Genomic DNA, 18,491 nt, shown 5'->3' with positions numbered 1-18,491 from the left:
GGGGCTGTTCTGACACCAGCTGGTACCCTACAATTCACTTCTGGCACTGACCACCCAGAGTTGGTGTGGTGGTCAGTGTTCTCCAACAAGGGCAGAATCGTGACCTGGCAGAATCTTGAACCTAGCATGACCTATCAAGGAGGACCTGGATAGGAACTGAGCACCTAGTCGGACAGCCACATCCCAGCCCCACTCAGCTCTGACCCTGGGCCAGGAGCTGCCACCTAATTACCCATTGTGTGAAATGGGGATGACTTGAGTGCCGCCCAGAGTTGAGGGCTGGGGGTGGTGGTGATACATATATTTTTTCCATCTGATATTCTGGAAACTGCCTTACCTAGCTCAGTTACCTGCTGCCTCCTTCCACTTTTAAGCATTTCCCATGTGCCTTGTACTTTTTACCTGATTTAATTCTTACTACAGCCCCCTGAAGTCTTCGATGTTAGTATACCCATTTTCAAATGAGGAACTGAGGTCCTGGGATGGTGATCACCTCAAGGTGACACAGCTGAAAAGTACGCCAATAGGATTTCAATCTGGCTAACCAAATCTGGGTTAAAGATGGGATCTTCTGAATTTAGCCCAAACACAGTCAGTCAGATGCTCCTTCTGGGTAGAAGATCATCTTTCCCCTAGCAAATGCTGGCTGCTGGGAGCTGACTGCACTTGTCTGTTTTGTGGTGCACTGTTGAGGCCTCAAAGCTGGTAAAGGGCCTTTGCCAAGGGGTCCTGTTGGCCTGTCCTGCTCCCTCCAGGGAGTGACCAGCCACCCCACCAGGCACAGCTTGTGGATGTCCTGCCAGCCTGGGAAATGGAAGGGCGAGGGCGCTTTTGCTTTGCCTGCCAGCATTACCTGTCCTCCTGAAACCCAGTGCAGAAAGGGCTCTGAGCCAGCACAGCTGGGCAGATTCCCCACTGAGCCTCCCAGGGCCATGTCAGGGACATGATAGGACAGTATAGTACAGAGAAGCATCCGTGCAGGGCCTATCCTAATGAATGTCCCTTGACTGCCCTCTTCCCCCACCCCAGATGGTTAGAAATGTAGCAGTTGGCATTTCTGTCACTGCCAGGCCCCAGGGGAGCTGCACAGGGTGAGGTCAGAAGCCAAATTCTACAGTTTGGGAAATTAGCAGCATTTGTAGGATTCCCAAGAGACGTCCTGGTTTTTCTCAGCTGTGCCAGTTGTTCTCAGTTGGGGTGTCACTGCCCCTACAGGGCATTTGCAGATGTGTGAGTGAGTCCACAGTTGTCACAGTGACTGGGGATCCTCCTGGCATTTACCTAGCGGGGTTCCAGGTATGCTAAACATCCTGCAATGAGCTGGACGGTCAGATACACAAATAATAGTCCTGTCCATGAGAGACATGGGGAAATGACATTTGCCTCCCCGCCTGTGGTTCCTTAGAAAGCCACTGCCCCCACCAATCTTCAGGCTGAATTAACAGGAAATAAAGGGCAGGCTTCCATCCCAATGTATGACCAACAACAAGGTGTACATGGGCAAGTACGAGAGGAGCCTCCTGTTTTGCACCCATTTACCCTGATTCTTTATAGATGGTTCTTGCATCAGCTGGGTTCTCCTGGGTCAAGGAAGACCTGGATTTGGGTAGTGGAAATTCATGGGGCAGTGGGACACCTCCTCCTTGGCAGCACCCTGGTGCCTGGCAGGAACAGCCCTCAGCCCACCTGGTATAGAGACTCGGTGGCCTCACCATGGGGTCCCTAGCAGGGGCTTATCTCCCACTTCTGTATTTCTGCAACTAGACCTTTCCTCTGTGCTTTTTGGTTTTGTTATCTGTTTTCTTCAAATGCAGTGTGTTTAGAAGAGCCTAGCTCAGATGCCATGACTGAACACCTCTCTCCTTGTTGTTTTGCAGTCGGGAAGACGTCTCTGATTACGAGGTTCATGTACGACAGCTTCGACAACACATACCAGGTGAGGTCCTGGGTGCTCACCCTCCATATCACCTGGCAGTGGCTGACCTCTCTTTGAAACTTGCTGAGCTGGGGTGGGAGTGGAATGGCCCTGGGTTCCCAGGATGTCATTTCGCTATGGAGGAGCTTCCCACCTCTATACTGGCCCCATCCCTGTAAAGAGCTTGAGTCCTTCTGAAAATCCACCCCTCGGTAAAGGAAACATTTTTCAGAGGAAAATTCTAAAAATAGAGAGAGTCTGTGTTCTCTTGTTCCTCACAGGCAGATCCAAACCATGATAGTGTTTGGTTATTCAGGGGAGTCATCATGTGGAAAAGGAACAAGATGAAAAATGAGAGATGAAAATGAGAGTGTTAGGCGAACTTGCGCGTCATGCATGGTTGTAATGGTTGTGTTTGCTGGGACCTTCTCTCTCTCTCACCCCCCCAACACACACACACACGCGCGTGCACACACACACACACACACACATACACACACACACACACACACACACACACACGGTTGCTGAGGCACTTCCTTCCCTGGAGAGCTTGCCCTGTGCTACATGGGCAGGAGGCTGGATGCTCTGCAGCTCCTGGCCCTGGAGGGGTAGTCTGGGGTCAACCAGAGGCCCAGAGGTGGTTCCAGGTGCCCTGAAGGCCAAGCTCTTGGGGGTTAGTAACATGTCACTTTCCTGGCACCACTGGTGAGAAGGGAGGTTTGTGCAAGTAAAGTGAATTTTCCATGCAATTATAGGTTTTTGCAAAAGGCACCAAACTTAATCATTTCAACTCTTTTAAAGAAAAAAGGTGCTGTTTTCTTCCTTAGATAGAGACAAATGATAATGCATTTTTCTACACCGGTGGATTCTGTGAGATACTAATTCCAAGAGGTATTGGTAGGTGTTACTTGAAAAAAAGTTGAGGTGGGGGATGGGTTCAGAGCTTGTACAGATTTAGGGAACACTGGGTGAACAAAAGTAAATCTACTGCTGTGCTGCAGGGCTTCTCAGAGCCTGACTATATCAGTGTATAGTTTTGATTTACTGAAAGAGGGATATAGTGTGTAGGATCTCTCAGATGTATTTGATCATGGAATCCCTTGGTCATCGAGTTCTCAAAGGACAAATATTTATAGAACACAGCGGGGACTGCTGTTCTAAGACGTCCCTCCTCCTTTCTGGATTTACAGAGTATGTGGAGCACAGCTCACTGCAGATTGCAGCTCTGTGTCTACTTTTTAGTCTGTCTGTCTCCCTCTAGACCAATTATCCTCCTTGCCTTAAATACAGCCCCTCTGTCTGCCTCTCTCTAATTTTTACTCTTTCTTTGCTGTGGTCTCAATTTTTACTTTACCTCTGCTTCTACTCTGCTATGGTCTGAAATACTGGCTAGCCAGTGGACTTGGTGAAACTGACCATAGGAATTGACAGAGGCTCTGGGAGAGGGGCCCTGGCTGATGTGCACAGCCTCAGGCGTGGACTGTAGGATGTTCACCTTGGTCACACTTTGTCTTTGTTGTATCCTCACTGGGCCAGGGCTTTGTAGCACCAAGCCTGTCCTCCTCATGAGGGGAGTTCTACTGGATCGGTTTGAATTCAAGACGACAGCTGCAACAGACTTAGTTCTGAAGTCTGACTTAGTATTCATTTATTTTTGTGCATGCATGTGTATGTATGAATGATCTCATATTATTTTGATTTCTTACTATTAAGTTACGTATAATGCTTCTTGTTAGTGTCCCATTGAAAACAGTGAGACTCTTGGTTGGTTGGTGTTCTTGGCCATGGCAAGGGGGTGACAAAGGGGGCCCCCAGGCCTGTGCAGTGGGTCCCATTAGTATGGATCAAAGCCTCATCTCCTCCCCATGTCATTCAGCTTCCTCAAAATCTCGCCCTACCTCCATGTTCAGCGTCGTCTCCCATTGCCTACTGCTTGTCCCCCATCCTGTGGTCCAGCCGACTTCCCTGCTCCTGCTGCCCTTGGAGTGACACTGTTATGCCTCCACACTTTGACTCATGTCATTGCCTCTGCCGGAATGCCCTTTCCTCTCTTCTCTGCTGCGAGAATTCTCTAGAGCACATGTTTGGTCTGAGCAGCGAGGCCCTTTCATCCTCCATCCCCTCCATGACCATCTCTCCTATAGCATCATCCTCAGGGCTGGTTTAGCCTCTCAACTGTGCAGTAGCTCCTGTGTGCTTCTGGCTCTGAGCTGGGCTCTGTGCTTGGCTGAGGCCAGGACCCTCTGGGACCCACCACTGCATTCATGAGTCTAGCACAGGGCCTGACCATAGTTGGTATCACCAGTGCCTGCTGGCACAAAAAAAAAAAAACAGCATGGAGAGTTGGCCTCGGGTTTTAGACCCATCAGATCAAGAGGCCTCAAGGACCCAATGTGGTGACAAGAGGAGAGAAACCTCAGAGAGGACTGCCCTCCCCGTCACAGGCTTTCTCTTTTTTTTTTTCAGTATTGCAGCAGGTGGAATTCCTTTCCCAGTGCTCTTAAAAATGGTAATTAGGCTGGGAGACCAGGGCTCCAATTCTGTCTATACAGAGGCTCATTTTAGTGAATTCTCTGGAGATGGAGAAGGGGAAATGTTATTTTGTTTGTTTTTCCTAACATGGTGGCAGAGGCATTCGAGAAGTAGATAAGATCCCCAGGGTCTTTGGGGATTCAGCTTACGTCACCCCAAGTTGTGCCCCTGCACAGCAATCACTCCCCACCACCCCTTCAGACATCCTTCCAGCAGTACAACCTGGCAGAGCTGTCTTGCCTTGATTGGCTGAGGTGCCCAGACAGTTCCTAGAACGGAATCTACCCCTCCTTCCCTCTTTCCCTCCCACACTCTCTGTCTCTGGCCCCACTACTCCCCTCTCGTTCACTCTTTCTGACAAAAGATGTTTGTCAAATGCCTACTCTATGTTTGGAGAGGCAGAAGAAAGTGGCCTGGCCACAGAATCTGGCCCTGCCTTCAGCCAGGGCATGAAGGACAGGGAGGGGGCGTTTAACCCTATCCTCAGTGACAGCTGGTGAGTTCTTTCTCGGTCTAAAGCTGAACATGCAGGAGACCCTGAGGGGCTGGCATGAGGACCTGGGTGTGTGGAGCTGGGTTCTACAGACCTCTCAAGACTTTTTGTCCACGTGGTAGGCCCCGTGAGATGCCTCAGGGGAGCAGGTCTTCTACCTCCTCTTGCCTCACACTTACCTCCTCACCCCCAAACACACATACACACACACACACACACACACGTGTTCTCACGACACATGTACTCTCTGGCCTCTCAACACCCTGCCCATCACCTCATCTAAATCCACTCACTTGAAGAAGTAAAAAAACAAGAGTCACAGCCAGATGAGATTCATGTCTGCAGTGGTTCTCTCATATAAAACCCCAACTAAGTAACTACTTTCAAAATTTATGATAGAAAAAAACCTTCCAGTATGTGCATTGTGATGAGACTTAGCTGTCTTTGGGGCCAGCCCCCTTCCCCTTCTGCAGGCCAAATGAAACATACCTGCAGGTCTGGTCTGTGAGCTGCCTGTGTGAAACCTGCACTCACGCCACCATGGAAGGGTTCAGCCTCTGCAGGTGGCTGCTGGGGATGGAGGGGGAGGATTTGGTGGTAGCAGCACTCTTCTCGGGTCTCTCATGGGCCCTCTATCACTCCTGGCTGCCTGTTAGCATCACCTTTTGAGAGATTCACGGGCTGGCTCGGGTATTAGCGTGCTTAAAGCGTCAGCAGGGATTATGATGCACTTAGAGCCCACTGGCTCATCCCTGGGCCTCACACCATGGCACAAATTAGGAAACCACTGACCTAATGGGCTGTACCTGGGAGCAGATCCCTGGCCTGCCAGAGCTCACCCAGCTGCTCTCAGGAGGACACACTCACAGAGTGGAGGAGCATTTCTGGAGTCCTGTGAAGCTCTGCCTGCAGTGGATCCTTTCCTGGGTCCCACAGAGCCTGGGAACAGAGTGGCTGCCTCCTCACACTTCCAGGCCAAGGGGTCGCCTGAGATGCTCTGGCCTCACAGGTGATCCTCACTGCATTCCTGCCGCTCCGCCCTGAGGCTTTCCTCTCTCTCCTCCTGGGGCTGCCTTAACAAATTGCCGCAGAGTGCCTTAAAACAACAGAAGTTTATTTTCTTACTGTTCTGGATGTTGAAGTCCAAAATCAAGGCACGGAGGGCCTTGTTCTCTGAAGGCGCTGGGAGAGAATCCTTCCCCCAGCTTCCAGTGCCTCCGGGCCTTCCTTGGCTAGTGGCTGCATCACTCTACTCTCCACCTCTGTCTTCAGCAGGCCTCCTGTCTCTCTGTGTCCTCACCTCTTCTTACGAGGACACCAGTCATTGGATTTAAGGACCTACCCTAAATTCTGGATGATTTTTCATCTCAAGATCCTTAATTAATCGTATCTTCAAAACTGCAATTTTCAAATAAGTTCATATTCTGAAGTTCCAGGTGGACATGAATTTGGGGATGGATACCCTTCAACTCACTCCAAAACCCTAGCACCTCCCAGTCTGATCCCAGTGGGGACTGGACCTTCTGGCCTGTTCCTCAGCTTGGGCACCACCACACCCCCCAGCATAGCCCCTGCAGGCTCCCAGCCCCTCTGGCCCTTCACATGCCTCCTGCCCAGCATCTCGACCTGGTGAGGCCATTTCCCCTGGGATCCTTTCTTGGCAGCATGTCATTTTACCCTCACAAGGTGTCTCCAGATCATTTCTTTGTGTAACATTTTGTAAGTTGATCTAATGAAATAAATATGAGTGTTTCCTGGGGCCTGGCCATTGTGTCTGCAGGCCACTTATCTGGCTGCTCAGCCCGTAAACCAGCACCTGCCCCTCCCCAGTGATCTTGCCCTTCTGAGAGGAGCTGAGCTCCACACGCAGCACATCCCAGCTGCTTAGGGAGGGGTCAAACAGGAGAGGTCACGGTGTATGGAAGGCTATGCTTTATTCAACATGGTATTTGGTGCTCTGCCATCTCTTTCCAGGTCAGCACATTCTCAGGTGGCCCAGGGGGTTGCCAGCCTTGGCAGCATGACCTTAACAAACAGAGACTCGGGCCTAAAAAGCCCCCGCACTGCCTTTGCTGGTGTGGGTGAGGTAGGGCCCAATGGTGAAAACAGATCTGGGCGAGGGTCAAGCCAGAAGGTTCCCTGTGGACACACCCACACACTCATGGACACTGGACCCTGACACCCACCCCCAACCCAGGAATAGAAAAGGTGTATGAAAAGAGACACCTGTAGGACTTCGGGCAAGATTCTGAGGTTACTGAGCACTTTTTTCTTGGTGTAATTTTCCATCATCTAGACTTTAAGACCTACATGAGCTACAGTTTAAATATAAATTTACAGCCGAGGGTGGGGGTTCACACCTGTAATCCCAGCACTTTGGGAGGCCAACGCCAGAGGATTGCTTGAGGCCAGGAATTCAAGACCAGTCTGGTCAAGATAACGAAATCCTGTTTTTATGAATTTTTTAAAAATTAGTTGTATATAGTGACATGAGCCTGTGGTCCCAGCTACTCAGGAGGCTGAGATGGGAGGATTGCTTGAGCCTGTGACGTCAAGGTTGCAGTGAGCCATGGTCATGCCACTGCACTCCAGCCTGGGTGACAGAACAACACCTTATTTCAATCAGTCAGTTAATAAATACATGCATACATATTTGCCACATTCCTGCCTCTAAAGTAGGCCACTGGTCTAGATGATACAGGGGTTAAATTCCATCTGATTAATTTCCAGGTTAAAAAAATGCAGTACTAAGATGCTGAAAAGCTCGGCGTGTTGGAGTGGAGGGCAGTAGTGGGGCCTGTGAGTGGGCTGTTGGCAGGGCTGCATTTTGGCTTCCATGGGCCTCAGGCATTTCGCTTCATGGGCCCTAACATGGGCTGAATTGTGTCTCCTCAAAATTCCTGCATCCAAGTCCTGGCCCCAAGTATCGCAGAATGGGACTGTAGATAAAGATAGGGTCTCTACAGAAGTAAAATGAGATTATTAGGGTGGCCCTAGTTCAATACGACTGGTGTCCTTATAAGAAGAGGAGATGAGGACGTTGACATTCACAGAGAAAGACAATGTGAGGACACAGGAAGGGACAGCCATCTGTAAGCCAGGGAGGGCCTCGGAAGAAGCCAATTGTGCCTACACCTCAGTCTCAGACTCCAGCCTTCAGAGCTGTGAGGAAATGACTGTAGTCGAAGCCATCCAGTCTGTGGTACTTTGTTATGGCAGGCCTGGGGAACGAATACAGGTCTCTTCCTTTAAAAAAATGTTAAGAATTATATTTTTACAGCTACATTGGTATAGAGATGAATGTAATTCAGGCTGGATTCATTATAATTATAGTCATTTCTTCTCCTGATTTTAAGAGAAATTAAAATGGAAACATTTTCTTTGGCCCTTAGATGTCTTATGGGCACTAGGCTCTGTGCCCTTTGTGCCTGGTGGGTGAGTTGGCCCCAGTGACTGGGACTGTGGAAGGCCTGAGGGCGGGTTGGGATATCTGGGTAGGAAGGGTGCGCCATGGAGGGTTCCTGACCCAGACACTGATGGGATCAAAGATACAGAGTTTGTGGGAGGCAGGCCTGGAGGGGCTGGACCGGGACCAGGGGTGGCAGCTGAGGCGGGGCACACAGACTCAGAAACAGCTGTGTGTGGAAGGGCAGGGAAGGCAGGGGCAAGGGAGGAACCATGCAGGGCTGTGTGGGAGGTGAGCGAGGGGCCTAGGAGAGAGAGCACAGGAAGTGGAAGGGGCCAACGAACAGTGTGTCTGTGGGTTACATACAGAAGAGGAAGAGGCCTGAATGTGCCCCAGGTTTCTGTCTAGAAATGCTGGAAGAATATCAGTGCCATCAATACAAAGGAAAAGGAAGAGTCCAGTGGGAGGTAATGATCAAACAGCCAAAATGCTTGCAAATGGCTGTTCTATCAGGCCAGCCTGTGAGAGACTGGGCAAATCTAGATTCCTAAAGCCCTAAAAATGGGTGTGTTTTCTCTAATGGAATGTAGAACGGAGGCGGAGTGCCAGAAGAAGGGATCTTTTACCCACAGAATCTAAAATGCCATGTGTCCCCAGCACCTGGGGGAGATGGGACAGGATCTTCTGCCCTGGTAGAGGTGGTCAGAGTGAGGGCACACGCCAAGGAGAAGGATTCAGCATGTCCCCTATGCCTCAGTCCTTTTTTTTTCCCCCCCTTCGAAAAGAGGCCTAGGTTTAAGCCCCAGGTTCAAGTCCCACTTTGCTGGGAGACCCTGGCCAAGCTTTTCAGTTTCTTAGTATTACTCTTTTTTTTAACCTGGAAATTAATCAGATGGAATTTAGCCCCTCTGTCACCTAAACCAGTGGCCTTAAACTTTGGAAGTAGGAATGTAATTAATTTGTATTTGAACTATGGCTCATATAGGTATTAAAGTCGAGGTGATGGAAAATTATGGGCCAAAACCACTGTTGATACAAATATGCATTACTATACAGAAACCCTGCAACAAACCAAGATAATAACGATAAAGTGAAACAAATGATAACTTTCCACAGTGTCCCGACCATCCCTGCATGTCCACTCGTGCTGTGCTTTGCAGCTCTGCCAAATGATGCTCGACCCCATAGGCTTCGGGCAGAGCACTGGACTGCAGTCCTCGGTTAACCCTAGCAACATGAGGATATTTTTTATATTAATAGAGTAGAGTTTCATTTTTTGCAGACATTATGTTCTGGGGTCACAATATGAGGTGACACTCTTATGTTGTGAAATCTGAATGCCAATCACTCTGGCAAGATGACCCTGCCTCAGAGACCCACTGGGGCACCACAAGTCATCCAGGTGTTCCCTCTGAACATTGACCTGGCAAAAGATACTCCAGGTGTTGGACTTTTGAGGGCATCTAAGAACTTACTTATGGTAACCTACAAAATGAATTAGGAAAGATTACTAAAGCCTGGAGCAGAGAACTGCATCCTGAGTCCATTCCACTTATTAAATGTATCAGGAGCTACTGGTGGGCTCACCCAGTACCCACTGGCAACCTCCTACTCCCTCGCTTGACTACTTTAGACTGTAAAAGCTAAATTTGGCTTTCCCAGCCTCTCTAGAGGCTAAGGGTAATTGTGTGACTCAATTCTGGCCAATAAGACACAAGCAGCAGTCAGCTTGGGGGGAAGGATTCCAGGGAAGCTCTTGCTTGCTTTTTCTGCCTTGAATGTGGATGTGATGTCTGGAGCAGCAACAGACAGTCCGCACAAACATGAGAACCCATGGGCCATGACAGCAGAACAGAATAAGCAATAGTCCAGGGGCCTGATGTACCACCACTCAGTGTGCCAACCACACTGCCCAGGCTCTAACATCCTGTCTTTCTCTTCCTCCTCTCCTATGTCCTCCTGCCCACTTCTTTGTCAGCACATGCAAATTAGAAATGTAGTCCCCTTCTAGTACAGAAAACTGATGAACAGTGGCATAAATGAAGGAGAGTTTTAATTTTGTAGGTGCAAGAAGTCATGTGGTTGGCACACTGAGTGGTGCTACCGTCAGGCCTCTGGACTATTGCTTTTTCCATTCTGCCATCGTGGCCTGTGGGTTCTCATCTTCATGCGTGCTGGCTGTTGCTGCTCCAGACATCACATCCACATTCAAGGCAGAAAAAGCAAGAGCTTCCCTGGAATCCCTCTCCCCTCCAGCAGACTGCTTCCTGTGTCTTATTGGCCAGAATTGAGTCACACCATTACCCTTAGCCTCTAGAGAGGCTGGGAAAGCCAAATTTAGCTTTTACAGTCTAAAGTAGTCAAGCGAGGGAGTAGGAGGTTGCCAGTGGGTACTGGGTGAGCCCACCAGTAGCTCCTGATACATTTAATAAGTGGAATGGACTCAGGATGCAGTTCTCTGCTCCAGGCTTTAGTAATCTTTCCTAATTCATTTTGTAGGTTACCATAAGTAAGTTCTTAGATGCCCTCAAAAGTCCAACACCTGGAGTACCTTTTGCTATAAGAGTTGAGGGGAGAGCTGGCACACATGAATCCATTTGTCACCCTTTGGGAGGCCTCTCAGGGAGCTTCAGGCCACACAACCTTGCACATTATGGGTAGCTTTTGAAGGGACCCACTGATATTGATGAAATTTAATCTTATTTAAAGTTTGAAGGTGTATGTTGTTTTCAGACCACAGTCAGGAAATAAAAGAGCAATCACATATTTAAATTGGGTGGTGACTAAAGTACAAGCCACTCTCCATTGGGAGAAAAGTGGCCTCCAGGACCATACAGACTTTGAAACTGAGGTATCTGGAAGAATGCAGGTACCTGTACTGTGGCCTTCTAAGCCAACATCCCCTCCCCCAGGGCGCATTACTGAGGTATCTGGAAGAATGCAGGTACCTGTACTGTGGCCTTCTAAGCCAACATCCCCTCCCCCAGGGCGCATTACTGCACTTCTGGCAAGGACATGCCCAGCCTATTTGCCAGAGACTGCTGTCTCATCTCTCCAAAGCACCCACTTGCCAGTCTGGAACCTGAAATTTCAGCAGGCTCATTTGCAAGCTAATTTGCATGACTTTACCCTGATACTTTCATTTAATGGTTAGTGGTGCAGAGCACAAACAGCAACTTCATTGTCAAAGGCTTGTCATGCCCAACTGCTTTCTGCCACTTATGGATGCTTCCCCAGCCCTGGGCCCGGGCCTGGCCAAGGCTAAAAGAAGACGCACATACATGCCTTTTCATTATTTCTTTTCCTGAGAAGAGAATCTTGAGTCAATTTATGCAAATTACCATGCAGATTTCCATTGCAGACTTTATTACTGTGTCTTGTCAGAATGTGGAAACAAAATTGTATTTCATAATAAATGCACATAGCAAAGAAGACTTCAACAAGTGCCTCAGGAAACGTCTCTTTCCTCTGGGATCAGCTGGGCCAATGGAAGCTTCTGTGCAGAAGGAAGCGTGTAATGTACTGTCATTCTGCACTGTATGTCTGAACCCCTGTAGATACTGTTTAATACCATGTTCAGAAGAAGATAAATGTGGATTCAGCTATGAAATCCGTGCTCATAAGATGCCTCACATTTTGTATAAAATGAAGTGCCTGCCATTTCTCATATACGGTGCTGTTTGTAAGCACAAAGATATTAAAGGAATAAATAAGCATTGCCAGGTTTGGAGCAATCTAATCCCAACAGAGTGCAGCTCAGCCTTCTGAGAGGACATGGTGCAGTGCAGGAAGTGTACCCAGCACAGCTGAGGAGGGAGAGGAGGGTCATAGGGATCGTGGACTGGCTGGCGGGAAACTCCCCAAGGTCAGGCCTGCTGCTCATGTTGTGTTGATATCCCGTGTTTACATCCCTGTAAAACAGTTACCAGCAAAAATAATTTGCTTCGTACCTCACAAGAGAAAATGAAGTTCAGAGAAAGAATGCTTTGACCAAGACTCCATGGCAAGCTAGAAAAGGGAAGTAGTCTCCTTTAGAACCCACCTCTCTGAAGGTCAGCCTTTCCTGAGGCTCTGGGAATACTCGGTTATTGGGAAGTTTATAGGGATTGCAACCACAAAGGTTCCTAGGGCAAAGAAGCTGGGGAAACATTGGGTTCATGTTTCTTCAGTGCAGAGCTCATCAGAGCCTTTTATATGCCAGTGTGCCTTATGAGAGGCTTTACTAAAGAGGCTGTCTACTCAGGGCTAGAATATGTAGCCTTTCCCAGAAATACTTGATCACCATTTACTTTTGTTCCAAAGATGGTCTCATGGGGCTGTGTTTCACATAACCACACTGAGAAACATTACTGGAGAGTCTCCATGGGGTGGGTTCTACACCTTCTCTTAAATCTCTAGGTCAGTTGGTCACTAATAACAATTCATAATTTTTGTTTACGCAGCATATCACAGAGTATGCACTATTTTCACTTTCTCTAACTCATTTGATCCAACAGTCCTTAAAGGAAGCTGTGACTTTTCATGTATTAGAGATGAGGAAGCCAAGGGCCAGGGAAGCTAAGCCATTTTTCCAGGACACTCCCAATCCAGTGTCGGTGTTGGCAGAGCACTCAGACCCTGCCAACACTGACAGAGGTCACCAAAAACAGACTGGGACTCCCTTGACATATTGCCCCATCCAAGTATGTTTGAGTGGGGCACTCTGCCAGCTGCATGGCCATTCCCTTGGGGCAGGGTGCATGGTATCCCCTGTGGGGCTGGCTATGGTTTGTCCTGGGGAGCATTGACAGGCATCCTAGATTTGCCGGCAGACATATGCTCCCCATCCCAAGGGCCTGTGGAGCCTCCTCTTCACCTCAGCTGCCTGGCATTGCTGGGCTATGTGCAAATCATGGATCTGGGCTTTATCTTCAAAGAAGAAAGGACTCTCTCCCTACCCCCACACTCTCATACCCACATACACATACTTCTACATGCAAATAAATACATAATTACATACACATGTGTATCCCCACTCATCCACATGTCTGCTCACACACACTCATACCCACCTTCCCATCAGTACACACTGTGGCCTGTGGTGACCTTTGAGATGAAGTGTACCCTGTGGCAGGTCACAGGAAATCACCAAGGTTGCTGGGGCCTTTTTCAGGAGGATATGGCCTACCTGGGTGGCTAGTTGTTCTTTTTGTCTGATGTCCCCATATCCCTCCAAAGTAGGAGCCACAGATACAGACTGTACTACAGATGCAGAGGCGGAAAAACTAGCATCAGAAAGGAATAGGGTAGGGGAGATAGCTATAGCAGAAAAACTGTATGGAGCTCAGCATTTACCTTTGAGTTTCCTGGTGGCTGGAGGGAAAGGAAATACCATGCATGGCTCCCACTTACTAATGGCAAAATGCTCCCAGGCTTGCATTTTGAGCCAGATATTGCTAACACTTGAACAAGGTCATGCAGTAAGGCAGGGAGAGTGGTCAGGTTTAGAATCAAGGGTTTGCCAGGCATGGTGACTCACACCTGTAATCCCAGCTCTTTGGGAGGCTGAAGCGGAAGGATCACTTGTGCCCTGGAGTTCGAGACCAGCCTGGGCAACATGGTGAGATCCCCATCTCTACAAAAGAAAACTTTTTTTAATTAGCTGGGCGTGGTGGCACACGCCTGTAGTTCCAACTACTTGGGAGGCTGAGGCAGGAGAATTGCTTGTGCCAAGGAGGTCAAGGCTACAGGGATCTGTGTTCGTGCCACTACACTCCAGCCTGGGCAACAGAGTGAGATCCTGTCTCAAAAAAAAAAAAAAAAAAAAAAAAAAAATCAAGGGTTTCTCTGCCCCAGCTTACAAAGAGGTATATGTAATGGCTTGGCAGGTAGGGCATCTAGTGACAGTGTTACCAGCAAGATAGAGACTTTTCTCACATGATGATTTGTGATACAGACCCTCACAGACCTCCAAAGTGCAATGCCAGCGTAATCTGGCTCACTTGCTGCTAAAACCATTCTGGAGAGTGTGGACAAAGCAGCCTAGGCCCGTGGTCTCTGAGGATCTGATTTGGCACAAGTCTGAGACTAGAGTACCCAGCAGAACAGTGGTAGACACAGCTCTTAGACAGAGCCCAGCAGCACCAGGAACCCCAGGAGCACCATTGGCTTTGATGCTCGGCAATCTTGGATTGGCTGGTAAGCCCAGCTGCCTCACAAAACCATACCTGGACCATGCTCATTCCCTGTGACGAGGAGAATGCCCATCAGTGTAGATCTAACTTTGTGGCTCTCCATGGAGGTGGCATGAATGACACCCAAGTGTGGTCATTTCTCATTAGTTCTAGTGGTGTGGTTGCAGTTGCTTCCAGAGAAGCAGCACTTTGGGCCATCCTTTAGTGGCTACCCTAGCTGGGATGTGCTCCAAAGGAGTCAGCCCATGAAGGTCGTCTTTTATTTCATCACCCAAAGCCCATGATTTATCATCAGAGAAGATGCAAATTAGTTCCTGTGACCTCGCTGACTTGCTGTGGGACCTCAGGCAAGTCACTTCACTTCTGTGTGGCTCTGGCTTATCTGCAAAGTGTAGTTAGTGTTCCCAGCCATGCAAGCCACTCCCCCCTTTTCTTGTTAACAGTACCTTATCTTAGTCACCCAGCCTCTCTGCATCTTTCACACTCATGGAGTCCTGCCTCTGCTTCTTGATATCATTCATGTGTCCTCCTTCCTTCTCACCCTGCTCTTTTCTGCCCACACCTCTTTGCCTGTCTAGGCCTTTGCAGCAGGTTCCGTTTTGTCTCCCTTGCCTTTATCCCATTCACTATCCTTCAACCAGGGTTATCTTTCTAAAGCCCCAGCTACATGGAAGTCCCTCTTCTTTGGTCGTTTATCAGTTCTTTGGCTCCATCCTGTTCTCTACAGGCAATTCACAGTCCATTGGTCCTGAATCATTTTTGTTTTTCTGAAGAAACTGTGTGGCTTCACACCTCAGGGTGTACTGAAGCCATCACTTTTATCTAAAACAAACAATGTCCTGCATTTACCCATGCATGTATTTACCATTTCTGATGCTCTCAATTTCTTCCAGAGAATTCTAGTTTCCATTAGTATATTTTCCTGTCAGCCTGAACAGCTTCCTTTAACATTTCTTGTAGTGAAGTTCTGCTTGCCACAAATTCTCTTTGTTTTTGTTTATCTAAAAATTTTTTTTTAATACTTTTGAAGAGTATTTTTGCTGGATTTAGAATTCCGTTGCCACGTTTTTTTTTTTCTTGAACACTTTTATTGTGTCATTCCACTGTTTTCTAGCTTCCATTTTTTTCCAGTATGGCAGCCGTCATCCCTGTTATTTCCTTGCATGAGGTGTGTCATTTTCCTCTGGCTGCTGTCAAGATTTTTCTTTATCTTTGATTTTTAGCAGTTAGACTCTGATATGAATAGACATGTGATTTTGTTTCTTTATTTTTTTAATGTAATGCTTGGAGTTTGATGAGTTTTTGAATCTGTAAATGTGTCTCATTTTGCACTCAGAAAACTTTTCACCATTATTTCTTTAGTTTTTTTGTCCAATTCTCCATCTCCTTTACTTCTGGGACTCCAGTTAAACATATGTTAAGCTGTTTGAGGCTCTGTTTATGAAATTTTTCTCAATTTTTTTTCTCTTTATGCTTCCTTTTGGATAATTTATATGATCTATTTTCAAGTTCACTGACTATTTCATTTCTCTTTTTGAATCTGTTGTTTCAGATGTATTTTTCAGTTCTAAGTTTGTATTTGGTTCTTTACTTAGAGTTTTAGTTGCTCTGTTGAGATTTTTAAATCTGCGCCTTTATTATGAGCTTATTTTTATATTTGAGCATAGTTATATGAACTATTTTTAAATACTTGCCTGCTATTTTCAACATCTGGGTACCTCAGAGTTAGTCTCCATTTAATCTCTTTTTTCTTGAATATGGCTGACATTTTCTTATTCATATGACTAGTAATTTTGGGTTATACATTATGTTAAAACTGTGGATTCTGTTTGTTCCTGTGAAGAGTACTCTTGGTTTTAGTGGACAGCTAAATTGTCTGGACCCAAATTCTCAATTCTCCCCACCATGGTAGGCAGCAACTGAAAGTTATGTTCAGATTTTTTTGTTTGCCTGTTTTATTTTGTTTTCAGTCTTAGGTAGGCTGCTTAGGGTCTGCTTGGGTCAGTCAGAGATTTGGGTAACATTTATATGGAGAATTTGGGGTCACCTCTCTGTATCTGTGTCACTTCCAGGATTTTCCACACTTTCTGGCTGCTGTAGTAACTTTGCAGATTGTTCTCTAATTTCTCAACCAGTAAGACTGTGCCTTATTTGAGGCAAATAGATGATGTCAAAGAGCTAGAAATTTTCTGGTAACTGAGGCCTAGCCAAGGCCCTCTTAAAAGTTCTTGTTTCTATTCTGTCCTTAGAGAGCTGACTTTTCTCTTCTGGCAAATGAACTTCACCTTAAGTGGGCTCTGCTGAACTATTACGGCTGATGACCATAAGATTATGACAATAGGTAGCCAGATAGTATGTGACCCCCAGGAATATTCAGTGACAGCTTCAGGGCGCATGACAGGTTCGGAAATGAAGGGATTTCAGGAAGGAGAGGGAGTACAACTGAATAGTCAAGAGCAGGGACTTTGCACTCAGGGAAACTGATTCTGACACTACTGACTGTGTGACCTTAGTTCTGAGTAAGCCTTGCTTTCTTCTGTGAATAGCACCTTCTCATGCATAAGCATCTCCCTCTTGTCTCTCACCCCGTACAGGGCATCTGCCACTCTTGGACATCACAACCTCCCCAGACTCTGATGACAACAGAAGGCAGTTTGCAAACTTTACTGCACAAATGAGTTATCTGAGGGCTTGTCTGGAATTCTGATTCCCAGAGATTGTGATTCTGTCTGTCTGAGTGGAGCTCAGGAATCAACATGTTTAACAAGCTCCTGGTGTGATTCTGATGCACATGACTCGTGGGCTACATATTGAGAATCATTGAATCACCGGCCAGTGGGAGAGATTGATCAGTATGAGATCTTTCCAGTTTAACAGAGGAAGTGTTAAATGAGGGGCCCTGGACCAACCTGAGGGCCTAGAAAATGATTTGTAGAGGAGCTGAATCTTGAATTCTGAATAAGTATAAACCATGTGGAAGAGCATTCCAGAAAAGGGGACATTATTAGAAAAGGCCCAGACACACAAAGGAACTTGTTTATGAGGAGTTCTGTACAGAATATTATTTCTAAAGTATAAAGTACAGGCTGGGCAAGGAGGGAACGAGTCCATAGAACGCCAGGGGCAGGCCCTGAACAGCATTATAGGCCAGCTTGAAGTGTTTGAGCTGTTTCTTAGAGGCAGTAGATCACATTAATATGACCATATTAATATTTCAGAAAAATAACCCTGGGCAGTGGTTTCAATGTCACCACCAAAACTCATATTGAAATTTAATTGCTATTGTGATGGTATTAAGAGGTGATCCTAGAAGGTGTAGCTGCTTTAAAAAAAAAAAAAGTGGGGCCTTTAAGAGGTGATTAGGTAATGAGGGCTTCACCCTCATGAATGGATTAATGCAGTTATTGCAGGAGTGGGTGGTACCATGGGAGTTTAGGCCCCTTTTTCTCTCTGTTGTGTGTTCACTTTCCCTTCCACCTTCTGACACAGCACAAAGGCCCTCCCCAGACACCAGTGCCATGTTCTTGGACTTCCCAGCTTCCAGAATTGTGATAAGTAAATTTCTTTTTAAAATAAATTATCCAGTCTGTGATTCTGTTACAGCAGCAGAAAATGGGCTAAGACATCCTGCCTGCTCCATGAAAGATTAATTACAGTGGAAAGCATGAGGGATAGTCAGAAAGCTGTTGGTGTTATTTAGGTAAAAGAAGTTCAGTGTCTAAACTAGGGCAGTGCTGTTGGGGATGGAGAAAAAGGGGGCTGGGTGAGAGCCCTTAGGAGGCCAAGCAACCAGTTCAGTATTCATTTGATGTGAGGGAACAGACAGCAAGTGAAGAGGAGCAACTCAGGAGGGCTTTCAGGCTTCCAGAGGCGTGGGCGCCCTGGATGGTCAAGGTGCCATTTATTGAAATAGGAAAAATAGCAGAAGCAGGTTTGGAGGAAGATGATAGGCTCTTTTTAGAACATACT

General features: G+C 47.2%; 1 protein-coding gene across 1 annotated transcript in view; it reads left to right on the top strand.

Annotated features, from left to right (window-relative positions):
* RAB6B (RAB6B, member RAS oncogene family) overlaps nt 1–18,491 on the top strand; it is a 69,415-nt gene that overhangs the window by 29,453 nt on the left and 21,471 nt on the right. Inside the window, exon 2 of the mRNA XM_002814062.5 lies at nt 1,878–1,936. Within this exon, the coding sequence (XP_002814108.1) occupies nt 1,878–1,936 (59 nt within the window). The remainder of the gene's footprint in view (nt 1–1,877; nt 1,937–18,491) is intronic.

Source organism: Pongo abelii, chromosome 2 (genome assembly GCF_028885655.2).
Source record: "Pongo abelii isolate AG06213 chromosome 2, NHGRI_mPonAbe1-v2.0_pri, whole genome shotgun sequence".
Taxonomy (NCBI): Eukaryota; Metazoa; Chordata; class Mammalia; order Primates; family Hominidae; genus Pongo; species Pongo abelii.
Note: the sequence above shows the minus strand (reverse complement) of the source record. Positions and strands in the feature narration are given on the sequence as shown.